The sequence below is a fragment of the Lissotriton helveticus genome, chromosome 7 (genome assembly GCF_964261635.1).
Source record: "Lissotriton helveticus chromosome 7, aLisHel1.1, whole genome shotgun sequence".
Taxonomy (NCBI): Eukaryota; Metazoa; Chordata; class Amphibia; order Caudata; family Salamandridae; genus Lissotriton; species Lissotriton helveticus.
The window spans coordinates 1,358,029,967-1,358,050,089 of record NC_136068.1 but is presented as its reverse complement, the minus strand read 5'-3'; the positions used below and the strand labels follow the sequence as shown (position 1 = coordinate 1,358,050,089).

Here is a 20,123-nt window from a genome sequence, read left to right as displayed (position 1 = left end):
ACTGAATGTATCATTCTGAAGGACACTTCTGCCCGAAGTTCCGATTTGCGGCTGCTAGCATACACTAGTGTATGAGTCTTTGTCTGAAAACGTTTCATATTGTGTTGTACATCTCCGGACTGCACTGTTGCTGTGGAAGCCGATTGAAGTTTTCCTTTACTTTAGAAATGGGTTAGCGTTCTCATTTTCTAGTGACAATCTTTATTATGATGTGCTCAATATGTTCTTTTTAGTCATGCCATGATGAATTTGCAGTTTTTGCTTATTACCGATTCATAAAATGTGTATAAAAACCCTTTGGTTTTGAAGGTGAGCCAGATGATTTCCCTTTTCTGCCAGGGTCTCTGTCTGTTGCACATATGAAGTTTGTAGTTTACTTGGATTTAAAATAATACAGATTTTTGACTATGTACTGTTTGAGATTTTTGTAATAAGTCTTTCATTTTCCCACTTATTCGAACTCAGTTGTTGAGTGTTCCCAGTCACTATTTTATGTCTCTGCTCATTTGTTTGGCCTGATGCTGAAGAGAGTGGTGATAATTGCCGAAAGAGCAAGGGTACAGGGACTGAGCCAGTGGAAGAAAAGTTTTGGGGTGCAATAAAATATTGGATTACAGTACAATATTGTGGTTCAACTCCCTCAAAAGTATAGCATCATTTTATATATATATTTTGTATGGCACAATGTCAAGTAACTATGGGCCAAATGTACAACTCAATTTTATTATTGCAAACTCTAAGATTGAGAAATCTTAGCATATCACCTACAAAGTGGCTTTCAGGTATGTATTATACCCATATTGTGAGACAGAGAAGCCTACCTGACTCACAAAATGGGTTTAATGACTAATACTGAATCCCAAATAGGAAGGGGCATGAAAGAGGGGCCGGCGGGTATGCAATGGACCCAAGGACCGCTGACTGCTCCCCCTGAAGCTTTCACAAATAGGTTTGTTATGCCGTGCCGCAGATTCCATTAAGCAACACAGGCTGCTCTTAAAAAAAAAACCTGCTTTAAGAAAAAAAAGTTTCCAGTTTGGAAATGCAAACACAGGTAGGTGTTGTGGTATGCTGCGACCATCCATGTGTTTTTAGCCAGTAACAGCGGGCCGCAAAAAGCTACCGGCCTAATAAGTAATCATTAGGCAAATCATTTAAGGACCTCCTGCAACTGAAGATTTTAAAACGTGCATTGTCAATACATAAGACACATTGCAAAATGGGAAACAGATTTCAAAAAGTCGGCACAATTTACAACCACTTTTTACAACCTGACCATCTGGCTCTAAATATCATCTTGCCATACTATCGTATGCAGACTATCAAGTACCATAATATTGTGAAGATAATTAAATATAGATTTACTATTCTTAACTCCACTTCTAAGCACCTTGCTGATCTACCTTTCGAGAGTGATTGAATCTCTTTGGGTGTGAGAAGCCTAGATCATGGGAGTTCATGGTGAGGGAGCCTATACAACTTGATGCACACTTATGAACTTGCAACTTTGTGGATGGCAGATTGTTTCCCACCATACAAATGGTTGCAAATTTACTCCGGTCAGAGAAGGAAAATATTTTTTTCCAAGGTGAACAAAACTGGTGTTGATTTTGAGGAAACTGTTTCTCCATGGGTGAAAACCATTGACAAAATAATTTGAAATTGTAAGCTTACTTCAACAGTGCATTTAAATGTGAGTATATGGTAGGTTTCTACATGTACTTGTGCATAAATAATTACACTTGGGAGCACCTGTGAGTTCTCAAAGAATTCTGAAAAATGTTAACATCGCACATTCTTGTAAGGAGTCCTGGAATCTTTCGTGAATTCTAGGTTTGTTAGAAATGTTACTCCTGACCTAGGTGAGAGCGCAAGGAGTAAATGACTAACTGTGGTATGTCTGTTGGGCACGTTATGTTTTGACATGAAACCGAAGCACGTTCTGCTTTTGACGAGTGTGTCACGCGCTGCTTATGTCTGCTGCGCACGCGGACTATTGGTTTGATGCCACGAGACTAATACCAGTAACTCTCTCTCTGACAGCGTCAGTCTGCAGCTGAGCTCGAGCAGTGCTTCCAGGATGTGGTGGCGGCGGCGGAGCTCACTCTAGCGGAAGTTAATGCAGACCGCAGCAGACATGCTGAAAGGCTGGCCAACATCTACAGCACTTTAATATCACCTTCGCCGCAAGGTGCAGTATGGTCCGCGTGGCGTTCTCTTGATATGAGTCACACCTGCAGCAGTGGGCATGTTTGAGCTATGACCATCTGTGATTTCAGTGCCGAGACATGCACCAGAGGGCAAAGTGAAGCAATAGTTATACAAGTGGTGTTCGCATTGACGGCAAGAAGACCTGTTGAATGGAAACTGTATTCTGTTTGAAAAAAGCACACTAATACATCGCATGCAGATCCCATTTTTTACTAGTTGCCTGTGACTGATTCAGAATAATCTTCATGTATTTGGCAGAATGATCTGGTTTTCTGTGGTGATGTGGGATGCTGCCACGCTCGCATGCAAAGTTTTCAAACCCGCCCAGGAGGGGCAAGCCCCTTGAGATTCCTGCCCCTGCATTCAACCCATGCACCCCCAACTTCCATTATTCCACATATAACGCAATTTGTTGATGGTACAATAAGCCGTAGCTTTTATTTCAATCAATCATGTAAACCCTGCCTCCTCGCTTAAACCTTGACAGCACACCCCTTTTTTTGTCCGCGCCATGAGGGAATGCCCCTTATCAGCCGGTCTAGCCCTTTTGCCGCCTCTTGGCTACACCTTGCTGCAAAGTGTTGTGGGTACAGTGCTTAATTTGTAAAATATTAAGTGCCCGAGCTCTGACCAGGAGGGCACTGCAGCTTGCACCACCCATCGGCCTCGTCAACGCTGCCAAAACAACTACTAAACATCTCTCTCGCCTGCAAGTGCGACAGTTCAGATTATTACAGGTCCCCAAAGCTAAAGGAATGCCTGGGGAGGCAAGTATTAGCAATTTTAATGTATAGTGTATTCCTAAACAACCCCATTTTTTGTAATCATCTTTGGTCTACATGTACTTTCTTCCATTGTGTATCTATGTACCTTCCATGTACTTGGATCTGTGTGTCTGTTACTTTTCTCCTGAAAAAGCATATTCAATGCACTACCCTATTTCTCATCCTGTGCCTCTATCAATATCTTTAATCTACATATTCTTACCTCCTGTATGCATCTATATACTTTCAATGTAATTATGGATCTATATATTTGTCACCTTCTAATTTAGCATTTCCAATGCTCTACCCTACACTCGCCCAATATATCTTCTAGCCCAACTTTCTGACTCATCTCAAACTTCTTTCCAATGCACTACCCTATACATCTATCAATCTAGCCTCCTCCTACTGCTATGACCTCAAAAAAGAAAATCCTTCACGCTTCTATCCCTCCACTATCCTTTTCAATCAAAATAACAGACTAACATGTTCACTTCTCAAATTCCATATTCCGCTATACTAATTCACCACTAATCCTTTATGGGTTCCAGAGTAGCGTGCTACTCGCCAATAAAGCGTTTTAAAACCCCATCTGGGCTACAAGCTCTATATAAACGCAAACCTTTTTACCTTTTCTAGCCCTCCCCAACCCTTCTCAATCAAAATAACTGACTAACATAGCCAACACTCAAATTAATTTCATGTTTCACCATACTAATTCAACACTATTCCTTATGTGTTCCAGAGTAGCGTGCTACTCACCAAAAAAGCGCTTCAAACCACGATGTAGCAAGCTCTATATTAATACAAGCCTCTTTCCCTTTTCTATCCCCCACCTACCCTTCTCTATCCAAATGACTGAATAACAGATCCACCACTCAAATTACTTCATATTTCACTATACTAATTTTCAACACTAATCCTTTATGAGTTCCGGAGTAGCGTGCTACTCACCAGAAAAGCGCTTCAACAACCATCAGGGGTAACAAGCGCTATATAAAGACAAACCTTTTTATCCTTCTGAATCCAAATAACTGACTAACCTATCCACCACTTAAAATTTACTTGCATATTTCACTATACTAGTTCAACACTAATCCTCTGTAGGTCCCGGAGTAGCGTGCTACTCGCCAAAAAAGCGCTTTGACACCTCGTCAGGGGAGTAAGCGCTATATAAATGCAATTACAATACAACACAATTGTTCTGCTCATCTCTAAATTAGATGAGCAGCGCCACCAGGTGGTATACAGTTCTATGTATGGTGTTGACAATTAGGTGTCCGTGCCGAGCACCGGAAACCAATTAAGGAGGAGAGGATGTAGCCTTACAGCTAGAGCGGTCGACCTCGAAGCAGGGGAACCGGGTTCGAGTCTTGGCAACGACGCTCAACATCCTGTGATTCTGGGCAAATCACTTAATCCCCCTGTGCCTAACAAAAATGAATGTGTTCTTCTGTAACAAAACTGGTGCTCATGTAAAGCGCTCTGATACCTGATCTCTCAGGTCTCGTTCGCGCTATATAAAACAAAAAACAAAAATTACCTGCCGGTACTTTGCACCGGAAAGCAGCGGCTCAAAATAAGCACTGTGTGGGCAGCCCTCATGCCTGGCCCAGGCTTCAAGTGCCGTGTCCGACCTCTGTTGACCTATGCTGACCCGTCGCCTGCTCCATGTGCCCCTGCTGTAAGGCATCCCAAAGAGACAGGTTTGGGGGGAGGGGACAGCCCCACGCCCTTAAGTCCTGGTGCGGCCCCCCTACCAATTGGTACAAAAGGGGGTGGTGATGGACGAAGCATCTGAATCAATCAAACACTCACACCCAGTCAAAAGATCAGGGTTTAATCCATCACTGTTCTTTAGCCCACTCTGCGACCCCAATTCAGACATGGCTATATGCAAATCAGTCTGACCCTGTGCCTCATGGGAACAGTCCAGCCCGAACCGCCAAGCCATGTCTTCCCTGGACCGGAAACAAGCTTCAGAGGACCGTTTTCTGGCATTCCAGCAGTCTTCAGCCCGGCTTGCTTGAATCCAGTGGCAAAGTGAGCAAGGGACTCACGTCTGAGCATACCCTGCCACACTTATGGCGGCCAAAAGCGGTACAAAAGGGGGTGGTGATGGACGGAGCATCTGAATCAATCAAACACTCACACCCAGTCAAAAGATCTGGGTTTAATCCATCACCGTTCTTTAGCCCACTCTGCCACCCCAGTACAGACATGGCTATATGCAAATCAGTCTGACCCTGTGCCTCATGGGAACAGTCCAGCAGTATGAATCCGAAACCGGTCCCAGGATGCTTGTTTCCGGTCCAGAGAAGACATGGTTTGGCAGTTCGGGCTGGACTGTTCCCATGAGGCACAGGGTCAGACTGATTTGCATATGGCCATGTCTGAACTGGGGTGGCTGAGTGGGCTAAAGAATGGTGATGGATTAAACCCAGATCAGTTGACTGGGGGTGAGTGTTTGATTTGCTCAAACGCTCCGTCCATCATCCCCTTTTGTATCGCACCCTACCTATTGGGCCGTTCAAACTATGCGACCCAATCCGTGTCCGGCAATTTCCTGGGCTTGCCAGGTGCCTGCTCATTGGCCGGCCCCCCAGTAGCGGTTTGTGGCCGGCCCCTTGTGCTTCCAGCCCCTGCATGCAACCTATGCACCCCCATCTTCCCTTATGCCACAAATATCGCAATTCGTTGATGGTGCAAGAGGCCGCAGCTTTTATTACATACTGTCATAAACAAACATGCCATTTCAATTTCAATCAATCATGTCATTCCTGCCTCCTCACTTAACAGCACAACCCCTTTTTTGACAGCCCTGAGTGAATGCCTCTTATCAACGGGTCTAGCCCTTTTGCAGCCTCTAGACTACACCTTGCTGCAAAGTGTTGTGGGCGGCCCTCATGCCTAGCCCGGGCTGCAAGTGATGTGTCCGCCATCTGCTGACCTATTGCCTGCTCCCTGTGCCCCTGCTGTAAGGCATCCCAAGGACACAGGCTTGAGCGGCTCCACTTAGGCTACTCAACTTTGACTGCTGTCCCTCTGTGCTGTCTCTGCCACAGTGCCTGTGATTTCTCGACCTCAGGCAGCTCCCCCCTCGCTCATACCCAACTCCTTTACTTGAAATCTAGTGACTCTAGAGCACCACCTATATTGAGGAGGAGCCACTCCATGCCCAACTCTGACAAATGTACCCCATCCTTGTCGTGGTAACCTTGTACTTTAACATTAATGAGGTCATGCCTCACAAAGTCCCATTCATTCGCTATGCATATTTTGAACATGGTGCAATTCAACTTCCTTCTAGATTTTTCTACTGCTGTTATGTCCAGTGCCCCCCTCCAATGGACATGTGGTATAATTTCAGACCAAATTAGGTCTGCAGGTTTAAAGAGTCTGGCCCCTGCCATCAGTCCTGGGATCATGCTACCCATTAAGTCCTTGCGTTCCAAGTTGGCCAAGTCATTACCCTCTAGGTGTATCACTGCAGCTTCCGGTTTTTCCTCGTGCCGTATGGCCTCCTTTTGACTGGGTGTGAGTGTTTGATTGGTTCAGATGCTCCGTCCATCACCACCCCCTTTTGTACCCCTCCTGTATGGCAGGCAGCAGTTCCTCCGACCTCATGCCCGGCTTCCCATCCAGTGTACTTTTGTGTCATGTAATCACATTCCTTCATTGTTTCTCTGTGTCGTTGCCCACCGTTGCGCCCTGGTAACATAAGAGTGTCCCAGGATCCACACCCTGCACTCCGGCCCTCGGGAACCTGCGGTAAGGAAACTTTTATTAGGTTGTGGCGTATGTATCCCCAAAAGGCATTCGATGCCCATCGGCCTATTTGCCTGATGTGACACAATTCCAATCCACAAACCACCGCAGTTGTGGCTGCTCCTATGCAAAAGGAGTGTGGTGTGAACTCCTCCGGTGGGAGCCCTGCTGCCCTGACTGCCAATTTGAGGACTCCATTAAATTGGAACCGGCTGAGGTATGAACCATCCTTATGACACAGTAGCAGCCCCTCCTTTTGTACTGAGTGCCTCAGGTACTCTTGCATGCAACAAACTGGACAGCAATTGCTGTTTCCCATGCAATGTAGTCACGTGCGCTTGCCTGCGCCAGCCTTGTCTGTCTTCGACCTGCGCTGGAATAATGTCATGGCGCAGTCTTCCATCAGTAGGTCCCCCCTCTTCAAACGTGCTGCCTCTGCCACCTCAAACCTGGCCTCTGCAACCATTTCACTGACCATGTAAGCCCCAAAGAAAGTGAGTGAAAAAGCCGCCCGGAAGAGCAACATCTCATGTCTTTGTTTGCAGATGTGGCCCAGTTCTTCCAATATCTGCCGTAAGGTGCTAAAAACTATGGGCCATCTCCAGTCCTGTGTATTATCAATGGGAACTAGCCTCAAATGGCATAAGGATAGTGTGTTTGTACGGAAGAAAGAAATATTATTTCTTTTGAAAGCCCTCACCCACCAACCTAGTTGGTGGCATGCTTCATCATCGGGCTCCACCCAGTGACACCGAATGTGTCCCGGGTGTGCTTCAGCGCCTGTTTACAGCAGAGCTGGTTTTCATGGTGAATGAGTGTGCAGTGATAGCGTGAGTGTGAATTAAAAACAGTCCTCTGGTCCCAATTCCTATACTAGGTAATTTTACTAGTGGGCCCTTGGCAGTGTTAAAAACAAGGCAATGGATGTGTTGTGGAGTTATCTATGGTCTCCCACATCCTGTGTGGTCAACATGTTTCAGCCAGGCCTAGGTAATGAGCTGGCTTTCTTCAGGACCAATGAATGTGTGAAGTGCTCGTGAAGTGATTTAAAAAAAAAAGGCAGGGTCAGGAATTGAGTGTAAGTGACCCACTTATGTGTTGCACTTGCTAAGGTGCAATATGGGTAAGAGGGTGCTTCCCTCTGTGCTTTGTACCTGTAAAAAGAAAGGACATAAAACAATACAAACAAACACCATAATGAATGGAAATTAGCATCCCAGAATGCACATGTATCTTATGTGCTTAAATGCCGTTGTGTCCGTGTAGTAACCATAATGCTAAAATAGTGGCGCAGTACGGACTGTGACGTGGTAGTTGGTCGGCGGTAATGGCTATATGTACATATAATCAATCGCGGAATCACGCAATGCTGCCAAATTGGTGGCAGACAGTTAAAAGATAATAAATGCTTACTCTCCTGTCCTGCCTTCTGGGCTGCAGGCACCCCGAGCCCTTAATGGCTACCATGCAGTAAAAAGTGTTTGCCGGGTCATTTATGCCTGCCAATTTTGCATAATATGCAACTGTGCTAATGTGATTCTGTGCCCATAATCTACTCTTCTTGCCTGAAAAGGCCCACTGTATGCATGCTTCTACATTTCTACTGGTCACCTGCCCAATTTTTTGGGATCCTGTTATTGTTTTAAAATTTTCCCAGCACTTACGATACTTGGATGCGGTCTTAGGGGCTAGTGTGCAGTTTACCAGCATGCTCAAGTCAGGTCTATCAGGTTTCACAGCTCGTTTGGTATTGCTGTCCCCTTGCGGTCCACATGTGGCGAGAGGTCCCTGAATCTCTGCCACTGAAATCGAGATAGTGCATCAGCCACTGTATTTTCAATACCTGGAATGTGCCCTGACCGCGATTTTGGACCTCAGCTGGCAACCCGTCCGATGCCTGAGAAGGCGGACCTCTATTGGTCAGTGCGCCGATCCCAGTTTCAAAGCCTGAACTACTGCATGGTTGTCCACCCATAGTGTGATTTGCCTGTTGGCGAGGTGCTTTTCCCACAACGAAAAGGCCACAATGATTGGGAAGAGCTCCAACATGGCCAGGTTCCTGATGACCCTTCTCTTGTGCCACCCCGCTGGCCAGGACGCTGCATCTGTGAACAGTTCCAATTGTTCCGCCGTCACCCACGGCTCCCTCCAATCAATGACCCATTAAAGTCCACCAGGAACGTAGCCCACCGTCACAAGTCTTCCTTCACTCCATGCTTCACCCTGACCCTGTGATGTCTTTTTGCGAGCGCTCTTGTTGGCTAGTCCAGACGCCTAGCAAAAGGCCTGTCGGCAGGGATCACGCTGGTTGCGAAATTGAGGTTGCCCCCAAGCTTCTGTACTACTCCTAGCGTCACTTTTTTCCACCCCAGCATCCCCTCTATTGTGTGTCTCAGCTCCTCCACTTTTGCTGCTGGCAATCTGCACACGCCCAATATTGTATCCAATTCTATTCCTAGGAAAGACAGCTGTGTGGTGGGGCACTCTTTTGTGCACCAGTGCTAAACCTATCTCCCTGGCCAACGCTGTTAACTGTTTTAATAACTCTGCACACTCTGTAGTCTCTGGTTTCCCTATAAACAGGAAATCATCTAGGTAGTGTACCCATCCCAGGCTGGGTGGTGAGCCCCTACGATCCATTCAAGGAAGCTGCCAAAGGCCTCGAAATACGCACAGGAGATGGCGCAACCCATCGGTAAGCACCTGTCGTAATAGTACCCTTCACCCAGCTTGAAGCCTAGTAGGTGGTAGTTTTTGGGGTGCACTGGCAGCAGCCGGAAAGCTGATTCGATGTCTGCTTTTGCTAGTATGGACCCTTTCCCACTTGCCCTGATTCGGTCTATGGCGTCATCAATGGTGGCAAAGAATACAGCACAACTATCCTGCTCCAGCCCATCGTTCACCAACTCCCCAGATGGGTATGACAGATGGTGGATTAGTCTAAATTGCCGGGGTTCCTTCTTAGGCACCAACCCTAAGGGTTATACCACTAAATTGTTTAATGGGGGTTCTGTAAAGGGGCCAGCCATTCACCCTAGGTGGACCTCTTTGTCAACCTTCTCCCTGGCCACTATTGGATTGTCCTTGACTGACTTTAAATTCTGGCTAGTTTGCGGACTCAGCGGGCCTTGGTAGGGGATCTTAACCCCTTTGACGCTCATGACGAGCTGGGCTCGTCATGAGGTAGCCTCCTCGCACGCTCATGACGAGCCCAGCTCGTCATGTAACATGCGCTTTACAAATTCTCAGCGTACGGGCGGAATTCCGCCCGCACGCATGCGGTTAAAGTCCCTTAACAATCCCTACCCTAGCAACTGTTTATCTTCTGGTCTGGGGTAGTCGTTTAGCAATTTTAACAAGGTCAAAGTTGTTGATGGGTGTGGGTAGGTGCCCGGTAAATTCTCCTCCCGTTACCGGAGTCTACGCTTCTGCTTTCTTACTTTTTGTTACTTGCATTCTTTGCCTCCCCTTGCCTTTTTTGTTTTCTGCACTCGATGGCTGTGTGTGCCCACCCACAGTTGACACAGGCGTGTTTGAACTTGCATGACTGTCCCCACTTGCATTCATCCCAGTCATATTTCCACGAGGCGGAGTTGTGGCTTTTTCCTGCCCACCCACCAGGTAAATGTCTTCTGTTTACCATAATGGAGAATCCCTTCCTGCCTCCCTTTTTGCCTGCTTCCCTGAAACAACATATCCCTGCTCCGGACTCCTTCACTGGTTGCTACCATATGCGTAGTGTACCCCTCGACATCGTGATGATCCCAATTGATGCACGGGCACGTTTGCTTCTTTAGCCTGAAATCCTCGTCATAGCGGAGCCAGGCATCACCTTGGTATTTCTATTGTGTCTGGTGCACCTTCTGTTCATGTAGAAACAGTGCTGCTGTGTTCTGGGGAAACTTCTCTACAAATACACTGGCTAATGTTCTAAATGCCCGGAGCCAGCTCTCAATATTGTGCTCCACCCATTGTCTCCTTTTTCCCCCTTCTTTCCTCCTCTTTCTTTGCAAGGTCCAACCCTGCCTGGAACACTTCCAGTAGTGAAAAAATGTAAATGTATTCTTTGCAGTAATTACCTCCTGCGCAGACGGCTCCGACAACAACCCCCCCCCCACCCGGGGCCGGTACTCATGGTCCCCCGCCCCCTTTGCTTAACCATGTGCCTAGCCAAGGATGAGCATGGCCAGGCTGCGATGCTGCGCTTCCTGAACTTGGCCAAGGCCGCCTTGGTGACCAGTTGAAAGGGGGTCCCCCTTGCCCTATGCCTGTGTTGCACAAACCTGGATGCCCCACGACCCCTAGTCTTGCGTTACTCCCTTGCGCTTCCATGCTTGGCATACGTATTGTTTGGCCATGGGTAACTAACCTGCTCTCTGTAACTCCAGCAGCAATTCCAGCGCTCCCACCATTACTCAGACCCTTGACCCCAAACGCGCTGCACGCAGTTTGCTCACCATTACCTCCTGTTTGTCCTTTGACCTGTCGCGCTGTGTGCTTCAGGGCCGCCTCCATAATGGCTACAGGCGCCCCCTCCGCACCGTGGTCTACTTCTTCCTCGCTGTCTTAAACTCTATCTGAGGATGATGTGTGAGTTATTGGACTCCTTGCTGCTATTGACCGTCCCCGCTGACTCCTAGGAAGTCATGCCCCGTTGGCCGTCATTCTGGCTGCAGGGCCTCCGTTGCACCGATCTTGCTGCTGAGACCCATTGGCCTTCCTGGGGTTAGCCTTCACCGGCCGCCTCGCTTTATCCAGTTGTGGTGCCTCTGACATATGCATGTTGACCCAATCCTTGCCTCTGCTTGCCACCAAGGTTCTCGCTCTCCCTAGCAGTTCCTGTAGGTCCTCATCCACCTCTGGTACTTCGTATTGACCTTCATTGATCCTTCCATGTTTTGCTGGCAATGGTTTCCCGCAGCCCTCCGTGACATCATTCCTGCACCTGGCGGGCTTACGTTGTTCCCTTCTGGTACCCTCTGCCCGGGCCCGGGCCCGGGCACTCTTGCCCCTTGGCATGTTCCTCCGCAACTGCAGCACTTTGGGTGCTCGCACATTCCTTGGGGTTTAGAGCCCACACGACTTACCTTTGTTGTCTATTCTTGATTTGCTGTAACCTCGTTGCAAATAGGGCACAACCAGTTTGTCTGCCCCTTTAAGTCTTACATTTTTCCTACCCCTTTAAGGGAAAGACCTTGCCGGTAGACTGGGCGTGGTCAGTACAGCTGAACCGGGTCTGCGCTCCATTCATCCCGTCTTCCTCTGAGCAGGCAGCATACCAGGGGTACCGCCGCTGTCTTCCCCTCCGGTACAGTGGTTGCCCTCGACACTCTTGCCTCACTCAATCACAGGCAGCATGCTCCCCAGTAACGCCGCTGCCCGCTCCAATCCTTTATCCTCTCGGCCCGGTGTCACAACGCTCCTGCCCCAACTATACGGTGTTCCGACCGCCCACCAATGCGAGTGCTTAGCTCACGGCGTTTCCCTGCTGTCCAGCCTCAGTTCATCACGGGCAGCGTGCTCCCCTTCCGCCGCTGCCCTAGTTGCGTGGGGCGGAAAGGTGGGGGAGGAGCCGGGTGGGGGTAGTAAACACCGTAATATGGATGATTGCAGGTAAGTAAACAATTAAATGAATACAACGAATTTTGGTGTGCGCCCTGTATTGCAAAATACGATGCAGCGCGCGCTACGAAATTCGTTTTATTCATTTAATTGTTTACTTACCTGCAATCATCCATATTCTGGTGTTTACTACCCCCCAACCTGCCCCTCTCCCGCCTTTCTTCCCCACGGAACTCCCTCCACGGGCCGCAACTGCGCTGCCTGCTCGGTTTGTTATTCTGGATCTGGCAACGCGCAAGGGTCCCGCCGCTGCCCTGCTTTCTTACCTCAATTGCTGCTGGGCAGCGTGCTCACTTTACTGCTTCCCGCTCTGCTTGCTTTTTTGGGTCCGGTAGCACGCTCGGTTCATGCTGCTGCTCTACTCTCAGGAGCTCAGGCAACCCGGTCATGGCGCTCCTTCTCCAGCGATATCTGCGCCAATGATTTTCTGGTCCTCCAATTTGATGATCCAATAGCGCAGTTTACTCAACGGCGAAGGCACATGTTCTGGGAGTAGGGGGAGGCCCATACGCCCTTAAGTCCTGGTGTGCCTACAGGGGACACCCTGCCTATTGGGTCGTTCAAACCATTCGACCCAATCCGTGTCTGGCGATTTCCCGGGCTTGCCAGGTGCCAGCTCATTGGCCCGCCCCCCCAGTGGAGGTTTGTCAAGGGCCCCTCAGTGGTCTGGCTTTGCCTCCCTAGCCCGCGTGCTGACTCTGATTCAAAATGGCCGACCTCACATCAGCACTAACGCTATCCATCTTTCACACAGTCTGTTGCCTTTAGCGCAGATTGCCTTAGAATTTCAAGTGGTTCAGTGTTTCTGGGTACCATTCTATTCTTGGCTAATTATGAATAAGGCAGTCCAAAAAGATGGGGTGCAGGAATGTTGACTGGAGCATTCACACATTAGATGGTGGGTGTCATGTTGCTCGTCACACTTCAGTAGGTGTTTGAGATAATTCTATTGGAATGACACGTTTCAATAGACTCTGTTGAGCTACTGCGTCCTGCCTATTAAGTTCTGTTTGCATGTTAAATGAAATATAGTTAATTTTTAGAACAATCCTTTCTGGTGCATTGAATCAATATATGTATGGTGTCTACGTACAATGTCCATGGGGGGCTTCATCAATCTAGAGGTCCAGTGAGAGGTTACGTCATAGGTGTTTTTCCAAGAGGGAACGTATTGAAAGGTGACCCAAGTGGATTAGAAGGATGGAATGCGAGGAAGCAGGCTGGCGTGTGGTCAGACATGATCAGCAAGAAGGTACAGTGGAATATGGAACCAGTAAGTGGATTTGAACACTGGGGGGCAATTAATTAAGGATTGTGTCAATCTGTAGGGAGAGGTTGGGAAACATAAAGAGGTTTGCAACATTTCAGACTTCATCAGTTTCCAAACATAGACGTGAAAACCCAGAAGGAGACTATCTCAAGGTGTCAGGAATCCATAAGATAATTTCTGTTCTTTTAGCGTACAGAAACTATATAAGCAAGTGGGAAAGCTGCATAATTCGCACCATTGATGCTCAATTTATGTTTAACTCCATGATATTTGTGAAATACCTAAGGGCCCCACACGCTGGATTGGGCCACTCTTGAAGTTAGACAGTGTTCGATGCAGCCTGCATTTGTGTTCATAGTTAACAACCAAATTGTATTAATTTTTAATCTACTGGTCGTTTACATATTCCACAGGTGGAACGTTAGCTGGAGGCCTGTCAAATGTCCCACTACCCAATCCGGATATTAGCTTTCACCTGTGGAAAAAGGATGACCAGTTTCGTGAGTATGGATATCTAACTTTTCAATCTAGACTTTATCATTTTAAAGCACAAACTGAAATTACTTGATATAATCTTCTCAAATGGCTTTTCACAACTGTCCTGTTGCTGGGCAGCAATAAGGGGGATCAACGATGCATTACAAACATAAGGAAGCGAAGAAGAAGAAAACACAGCACAGCAACAAAGTCAGCAAGAGGAAAGTGGGGTCTCCAATTGTTTCTGTAATGAGAGCTACTTAAGATCAATGAAAGTCATCCCGAGCTACTAACATTAGCATTGTAATAGTGACTACATGAGACCAGACTACATTAGTTGCCACAATATACAAGATTACCAGCAGTGATCACCTCAGTTCATCAGGCCAGTAGTTGTGCAGAAAAGACCTTGTCAATGTGGAGTGCCTCTACGTAGGTAATACGTAAAAGCCATGGTTGAAATACCCCTACAACAAGGTAATTATATTAATAGTAGGTCTCCCCAATGTCATATGATTTTTCAATAAAATAGCTTTGTGTACATTTTTTTCAAATTCAACCATTTTAGCTCCAAAATATCAGCTTATTAGTTCAGAAAATACAGATTTTCATCACCAATACACGTTTTTCACATGATGTACATATATATACATTTAACCAAACAAAACATTATAATTTAGTAGGCTGGGGGATACACAAGATAGCTACTTATAGACAGCTGGAGAGCTACCAGTAGCTCACGAGCCACTTGTTGGAGAAGCCTACGGCCAACATCTGAAAGGGCTCAATAATGTTTACCTTCAGTTTGAGCCTAACCCACTGAATGCAAAAACGTCTAATGGCACCATGGTAACTGCGCCCAGGGTGGCATCTCTGTGACCCAGAAAAGACAAGATACATAGAGAGAGTAGAATTTCCCTGGGGCTATTCTAGTTAGCACCACATTTCCATAGGATACACAATATTTGGTTTGCCAATAACTTTGGCATCATAAGACAAATCTTCACAAAACTCTGCAAAAAAAGGCTCATCGAACTCCACTCCCTCCTGGAAAGTTTCGGGATGATCCGTCAAGCGAGGACCGAAAAAAGGGAGGGATCCCAAAATGCTTTTTTCCCTTTTTATTTTTTTTCATAGGAAAATTAGACACAGCTACAGCCCAAATGGCTGAACAAATTTACACCAAATTCGCCAGTAAGCTATATCCTGGTCCAGAAAGCGTGCTTTCTGTGATTTAGTGTAAATCTTTTCAGTAGTTTTGGAGCAATTAAATCTCAAAAACACTACATATTTCACACCACAGAGGATACATGGGGCCGACAGATCTCCGGGCAAGATTTGATTGTAGGTCACCACATCAACAACGATGTGGCAGCAGCCTACTTAGGACTCTGGACTCCGTCCCGAGTCCTAGAAAAAGGCACAAAAAAAGAAATATAGTGGAGGGACTCCTCTCCGTACCCCCAACTGGAGCCAATAAAAACACATTTTTATAAAAGGAATTTTGGCAACAATTGGCATGCTGCAAAAACAAAAATAAAGCATGGGCTCCTACACATTAAAACAATTAACCTTCCGAGTTGGGTTAAGGCTTGGCTGGGTGGTGCAACTCATTTAGGAGAAAAAGTGAATGTGGGGCCCCATCCCCGAGCCTGTTCAGGCCCCATGGACCCCATTCTCCAAGCCCAAATTTGTTTAAAAAGAGGACGGGGCTGTACGTCCTCCCTCCTCGAGCCGGTATCTGCCCTGGAGACACCACCCCCGGGGTCCAGTACTTAACATTGTCCCGACGGACTCACCCCTGGAAAACTCTGGTTTCCCGCCCCGTAGAGTGTGGGCATACCCTGCTTGCACTCGACTGGATAAGGAACACATGTTTACTCTCGCCCAGCAGGAGCAGTAAAAGAAATGCTGCTCCTGCCCAGGTGGGAGCAAAAGAAGTAAAGAAAGCTATGGACTCTCAACAGCACCCAGTATGGTTCTGACTAGGGAGCCGGCTGGGGCAGCGGGCCTTGGGGTAAGGGGGCCCCTACTGCCCTAAAAGTGGCAGCAGTGTGAAGCCCCGAGTGTCCACTGGGGCACCCACCAGAATTGTAAACAAGCATTAGAAGTGCAATCGGGCTCGGATTTATTTGAGTTTGAGCTAATGGCATCGTAAATGCCAATGTATTGTTGCTATGTGTTATGGAGTGTGTTCATGTGGTGTGTACTGCCAGTGATCTCCTTGTGAGTGTGAGAATATTGCACCGTTACTGCCTGTGATGTCCTTCTTGTGAGTGTGAGAAGCTTGCACCTCAGCTGCCTGTGGTCTCCTTGTGAGTGTAAGAAGCTTGCACAGCTGCTGCCTGTGATGTCCTACTCACTACTCTACTCTACTCACTACTCTACTCACTACTCACTACTCTACTCACTACTCTACTCACTACTCTACTCACTACTCTACTCTGCACTCACTACTCACTACTCTACTCACTACTCTACTCACTACTCTACTCACTACTCTACTCACTACTCTACTCACTACTCTACTCACTACTCACTACTCTACTCACTACTCTACTCACTACTCTGCACTCACTACTCTACTCACTACTCACTACTCTGCACTCACTACTCTGCTCACTACTCTACTCACTACTCACTACTCTACTCACTACTCTACTCACTACTCTACTCACTACTCTACTCACTACTCTACTCACTACTCACTACTCTACTCACTACTCTATTCACTACTCTACTCTCTACTCACTACTCTGCACTCACTACTCTACTCACTACTCTACTCACTACTCTCCATTCACTACTCTCCATTCACTACTCTCCATTCACTACTCTACTCACTACTTTCTACTCACTACTTTCTACTCACTACTTTCTACTCACTACTTTCTACTCACTACTCTACTCACTACTCACTACTCACTACTCTACTCACTACTCACTTCTCTACTCACTACTCTGCACTCACTACTTTACTCACTACTCTACTCTACTCACCTCACTACTCTACTCACCTCACTACTCTACTCACTACTCTACTCACTACTCACTACTCTACTCACTACTCTACTCACTACTCTACTCACTACTCTACTCACTACTCTGCACTTACTACTCACTACTCTATTCACTACTCACTACTCTACTCACTACTCTACTCACTACTCACCTCACTACTCACTACTCTGCTCACTACTCACTACTCTGCTCACTACTCACTACTTTGCTCACTACTCACTACTCTACTCACTACTCTGCACTTACTACTCACTACTCTATTCACTACTCACTACTCTACTCACTACTCTACTCACTACTCTACTCACTACTCTACTCACTACTCTACTCACTACTCTACTCACTACTCACTACTCTGCTCACTACTCTGCTCACTGCTCACTACTCTACTCACTACTCACTACTCTACTCACTACTCTACTCACTACACTACTCACTACTAATAGTGATATATAGTTATTACGGAGTCATGGTGGCAGCTTTATGGGTGTCTTTGAGAAAATCAACTCGTCAAAACAACCCGCTATGCTTAGGGTATGTACTAACATCTCTGGCTTCCTCTTTATGCATCGCGGCTGCCTCAGACTCGTTCCACTTTGTTACTTTAGGGAGCCAGAGAAAGAATCCAGTCTGGGAGGAAGCCTTCCATTTTACTGTAATGAAACTTTGGACAGAAGTTTCGAAACTGCATTTGCATTGCGCGTTGAAACATTGTCACTAACAGGTGTAATTTGATACTGCTTCGCTCTGAACTCAGGCGCACCCTTAGCTTTGACAGCTGTCACTGCACGCTCACCGAGCTGCAGCACAGCATTATTGACATATGTCACAGCACCAACACCAATCACGTCTCTCACTGACAATTGTACACAAGCCTTACCGGGAAGCAGGTGAGGGCACAGTCTGCGTGCACGGACCAATGACCAGAGAGCACGGTGAGCGCCTGGACAATACCGATGGCTGCCAGGACGATGAGACCGGCCTCGGGGTAGTCCGCGATGCCGTAGACGGAGACCCATAGGTAGAGCCAGGCGGGGTAGAGAACGGAGACGAAGGGCAATATGGTCCAGCAACGTAGCAGGGGCCGGCGGCGGTGAAGTGACACCAGGCTTACAAGTTCGTCCCCGCCCGGCACCCCCGGCGCTCTTCCGCCATATTCGCCAGCCCCGCACTTCGCCCGCCGCGTCAGCTTCTGGCCTAGCAACGCCCCACACTTCCGGTCAGGGCCGCAGCAACCACCACTTCCTGTAACGTCAACATAAAACACTGACAATTCCCCTGCTAAAAACGTCACTTCCATTAAAAGCGACTTGCCCCCTTCTGTAAACCAATATTTCCATAGACACTAAAGATGGACGCTACGTTTCATAATACCCTTTTCGAAAGGCACCCCTCACACCAGGCTGTCTTATTAGAACGGGAAATTATTTTGTATCTTTCATTTTGTATACGTCGGTACAGCGGAGGTTATAGAAAATAAAGTTTCGGTACGTCAATTCTGCATTTCAGGGCAGAAAGTGAATCTCTCTTAGCGCTTTTTAAATCTGAAGCCTGTGTGCACGTGAGGAGGACGCGCGCCCGACAAACGCACTGCTCGATGGTGAACGCGCGCACACCATCTGGAATGCATTACACGGCCACCCTGACAGCTCCTAATTAAGATTAATGCACTGCCGAGCACGTAACCGCTGAGAAAATGCCCAAAATGGCGCCCGACAATTACCCCAATCGCATCACGACTACTAAAAATACATCACCGCGAGGACCAATCACCATTCAGGTAATAAAAAAAACTCGCGCACTACGGAATGTGTCTTTCCCGAGGCCCTAAAGACTCTTTTTTTTTTTTTTTTTTTTTTCTGTTACATTAGGATCTCGGAGCTCCGCCCGAGCCCTAAAAAGGGCTGTCCTGGTGAGTCAGCTTGGGCCACAGGGTGCATGTGGCTCCTCTGCATCCACCCTCCTCCCCCTCAACCCCCACCCCAAAGTTGAGCTCTGGGTGTCGGGACACCCACTGAAAGATTTATTTTCAAAGAAAAAGGAATAATAAATGAGCCGCAGAAGCAGCTAATTTATTATTCATTTCTCTTTCTCTACCTATTTTTGGGGGGGATCGTGATAGTATCCCTAGAAGGGGCAGGGGCACTGTCGAGCATTCTTTTTTAATGTTGAGGGCTGAAGGAAATATGAAGCAGCCCTCAGCAACGTTAAAAAATAGTAAGTCTCCTAAGTTATTATATCCATGACCCCAGGAGAACTTAACATATTATTCAAAAACACTCCTAGCCGGAGTTCTATGCTCTTCAGCTGGAGCGCAAGTTCCTCTTGTGGTTGTTTTGTTATGTTCACCTTGATAAAGCCAATAGGCTCACTTTTTATATTTTGGTGTTTCAACTTTTGACAGTCAATAAGTCTGCCTGAGTGTGTCCAAGAACTGTGAGACCAACCACACGCTGCGCCTGCCGGAAGGCTGTGCGCAGTGTTGAATTGCTTGCCTGTGAGGGTTTGGATGCAGGGCATGACTGCAGGCCCTACGGCTAACCTCATGCAATGCATGGCCTGTGGGGTTGGGCAGTGTTCGGTTGTTTGTAAGGGGTTGGACACAGGGCCTGGCGTTATGTATGATAATAAAATTTTACTTTAAGTAAAAAAAAAAAGTAGAAATTCACTGAAAAAAACCACCGGGTAAGTGACGTTATAGTTAGGTATTGTATTAACAACGTTGCACTAAATAAAAACATCTTCAAAATTCACAAAAAAAACAAAGGTTAAAGGGACGTTATAGCTAGGTGAAAATGTCAATTAAAACATACCACTTAAACATTGGGCCAGAAATGGCTCACTGGGGAGGGGTGGGAGGGGGCACATTTCCCCTCCCTAATATTAGCAAAAAGGAAAAACAGAAACGTGAATAATGAAGGATAGGGAAGGGCACATTTATTACTTACTGCTCCTAGGACGGAGCATCCCATAATGCCCTAGGGCTTTTT

General features: G+C 47.1%; 1 protein-coding gene across 4 annotated transcripts in view; it reads left to right on the top strand.

Annotated features, from left to right (window-relative positions):
* The window catches only part of PIK3R6 (phosphoinositide-3-kinase regulatory subunit 6), a 745,472-nt gene that overhangs the window by 536,473 nt on the left and 188,876 nt on the right, over window positions 1-20,123 (top strand). For all 4 annotated transcript variants that reach the window (XM_078654671.1, XM_078654672.1, XM_078654670.1 and 1 more), the window contains 2 exons: window positions 2,044-2,191; window positions 14,049-14,135. In XM_078654671.1, coding sequence (XP_078510797.1) covers window positions 2,044-2,191; window positions 14,049-14,135 — 235 coding nt within the window. The remainder of the gene's footprint in view (window positions 1-2,043; window positions 2,192-14,048; window positions 14,136-20,123) is intronic.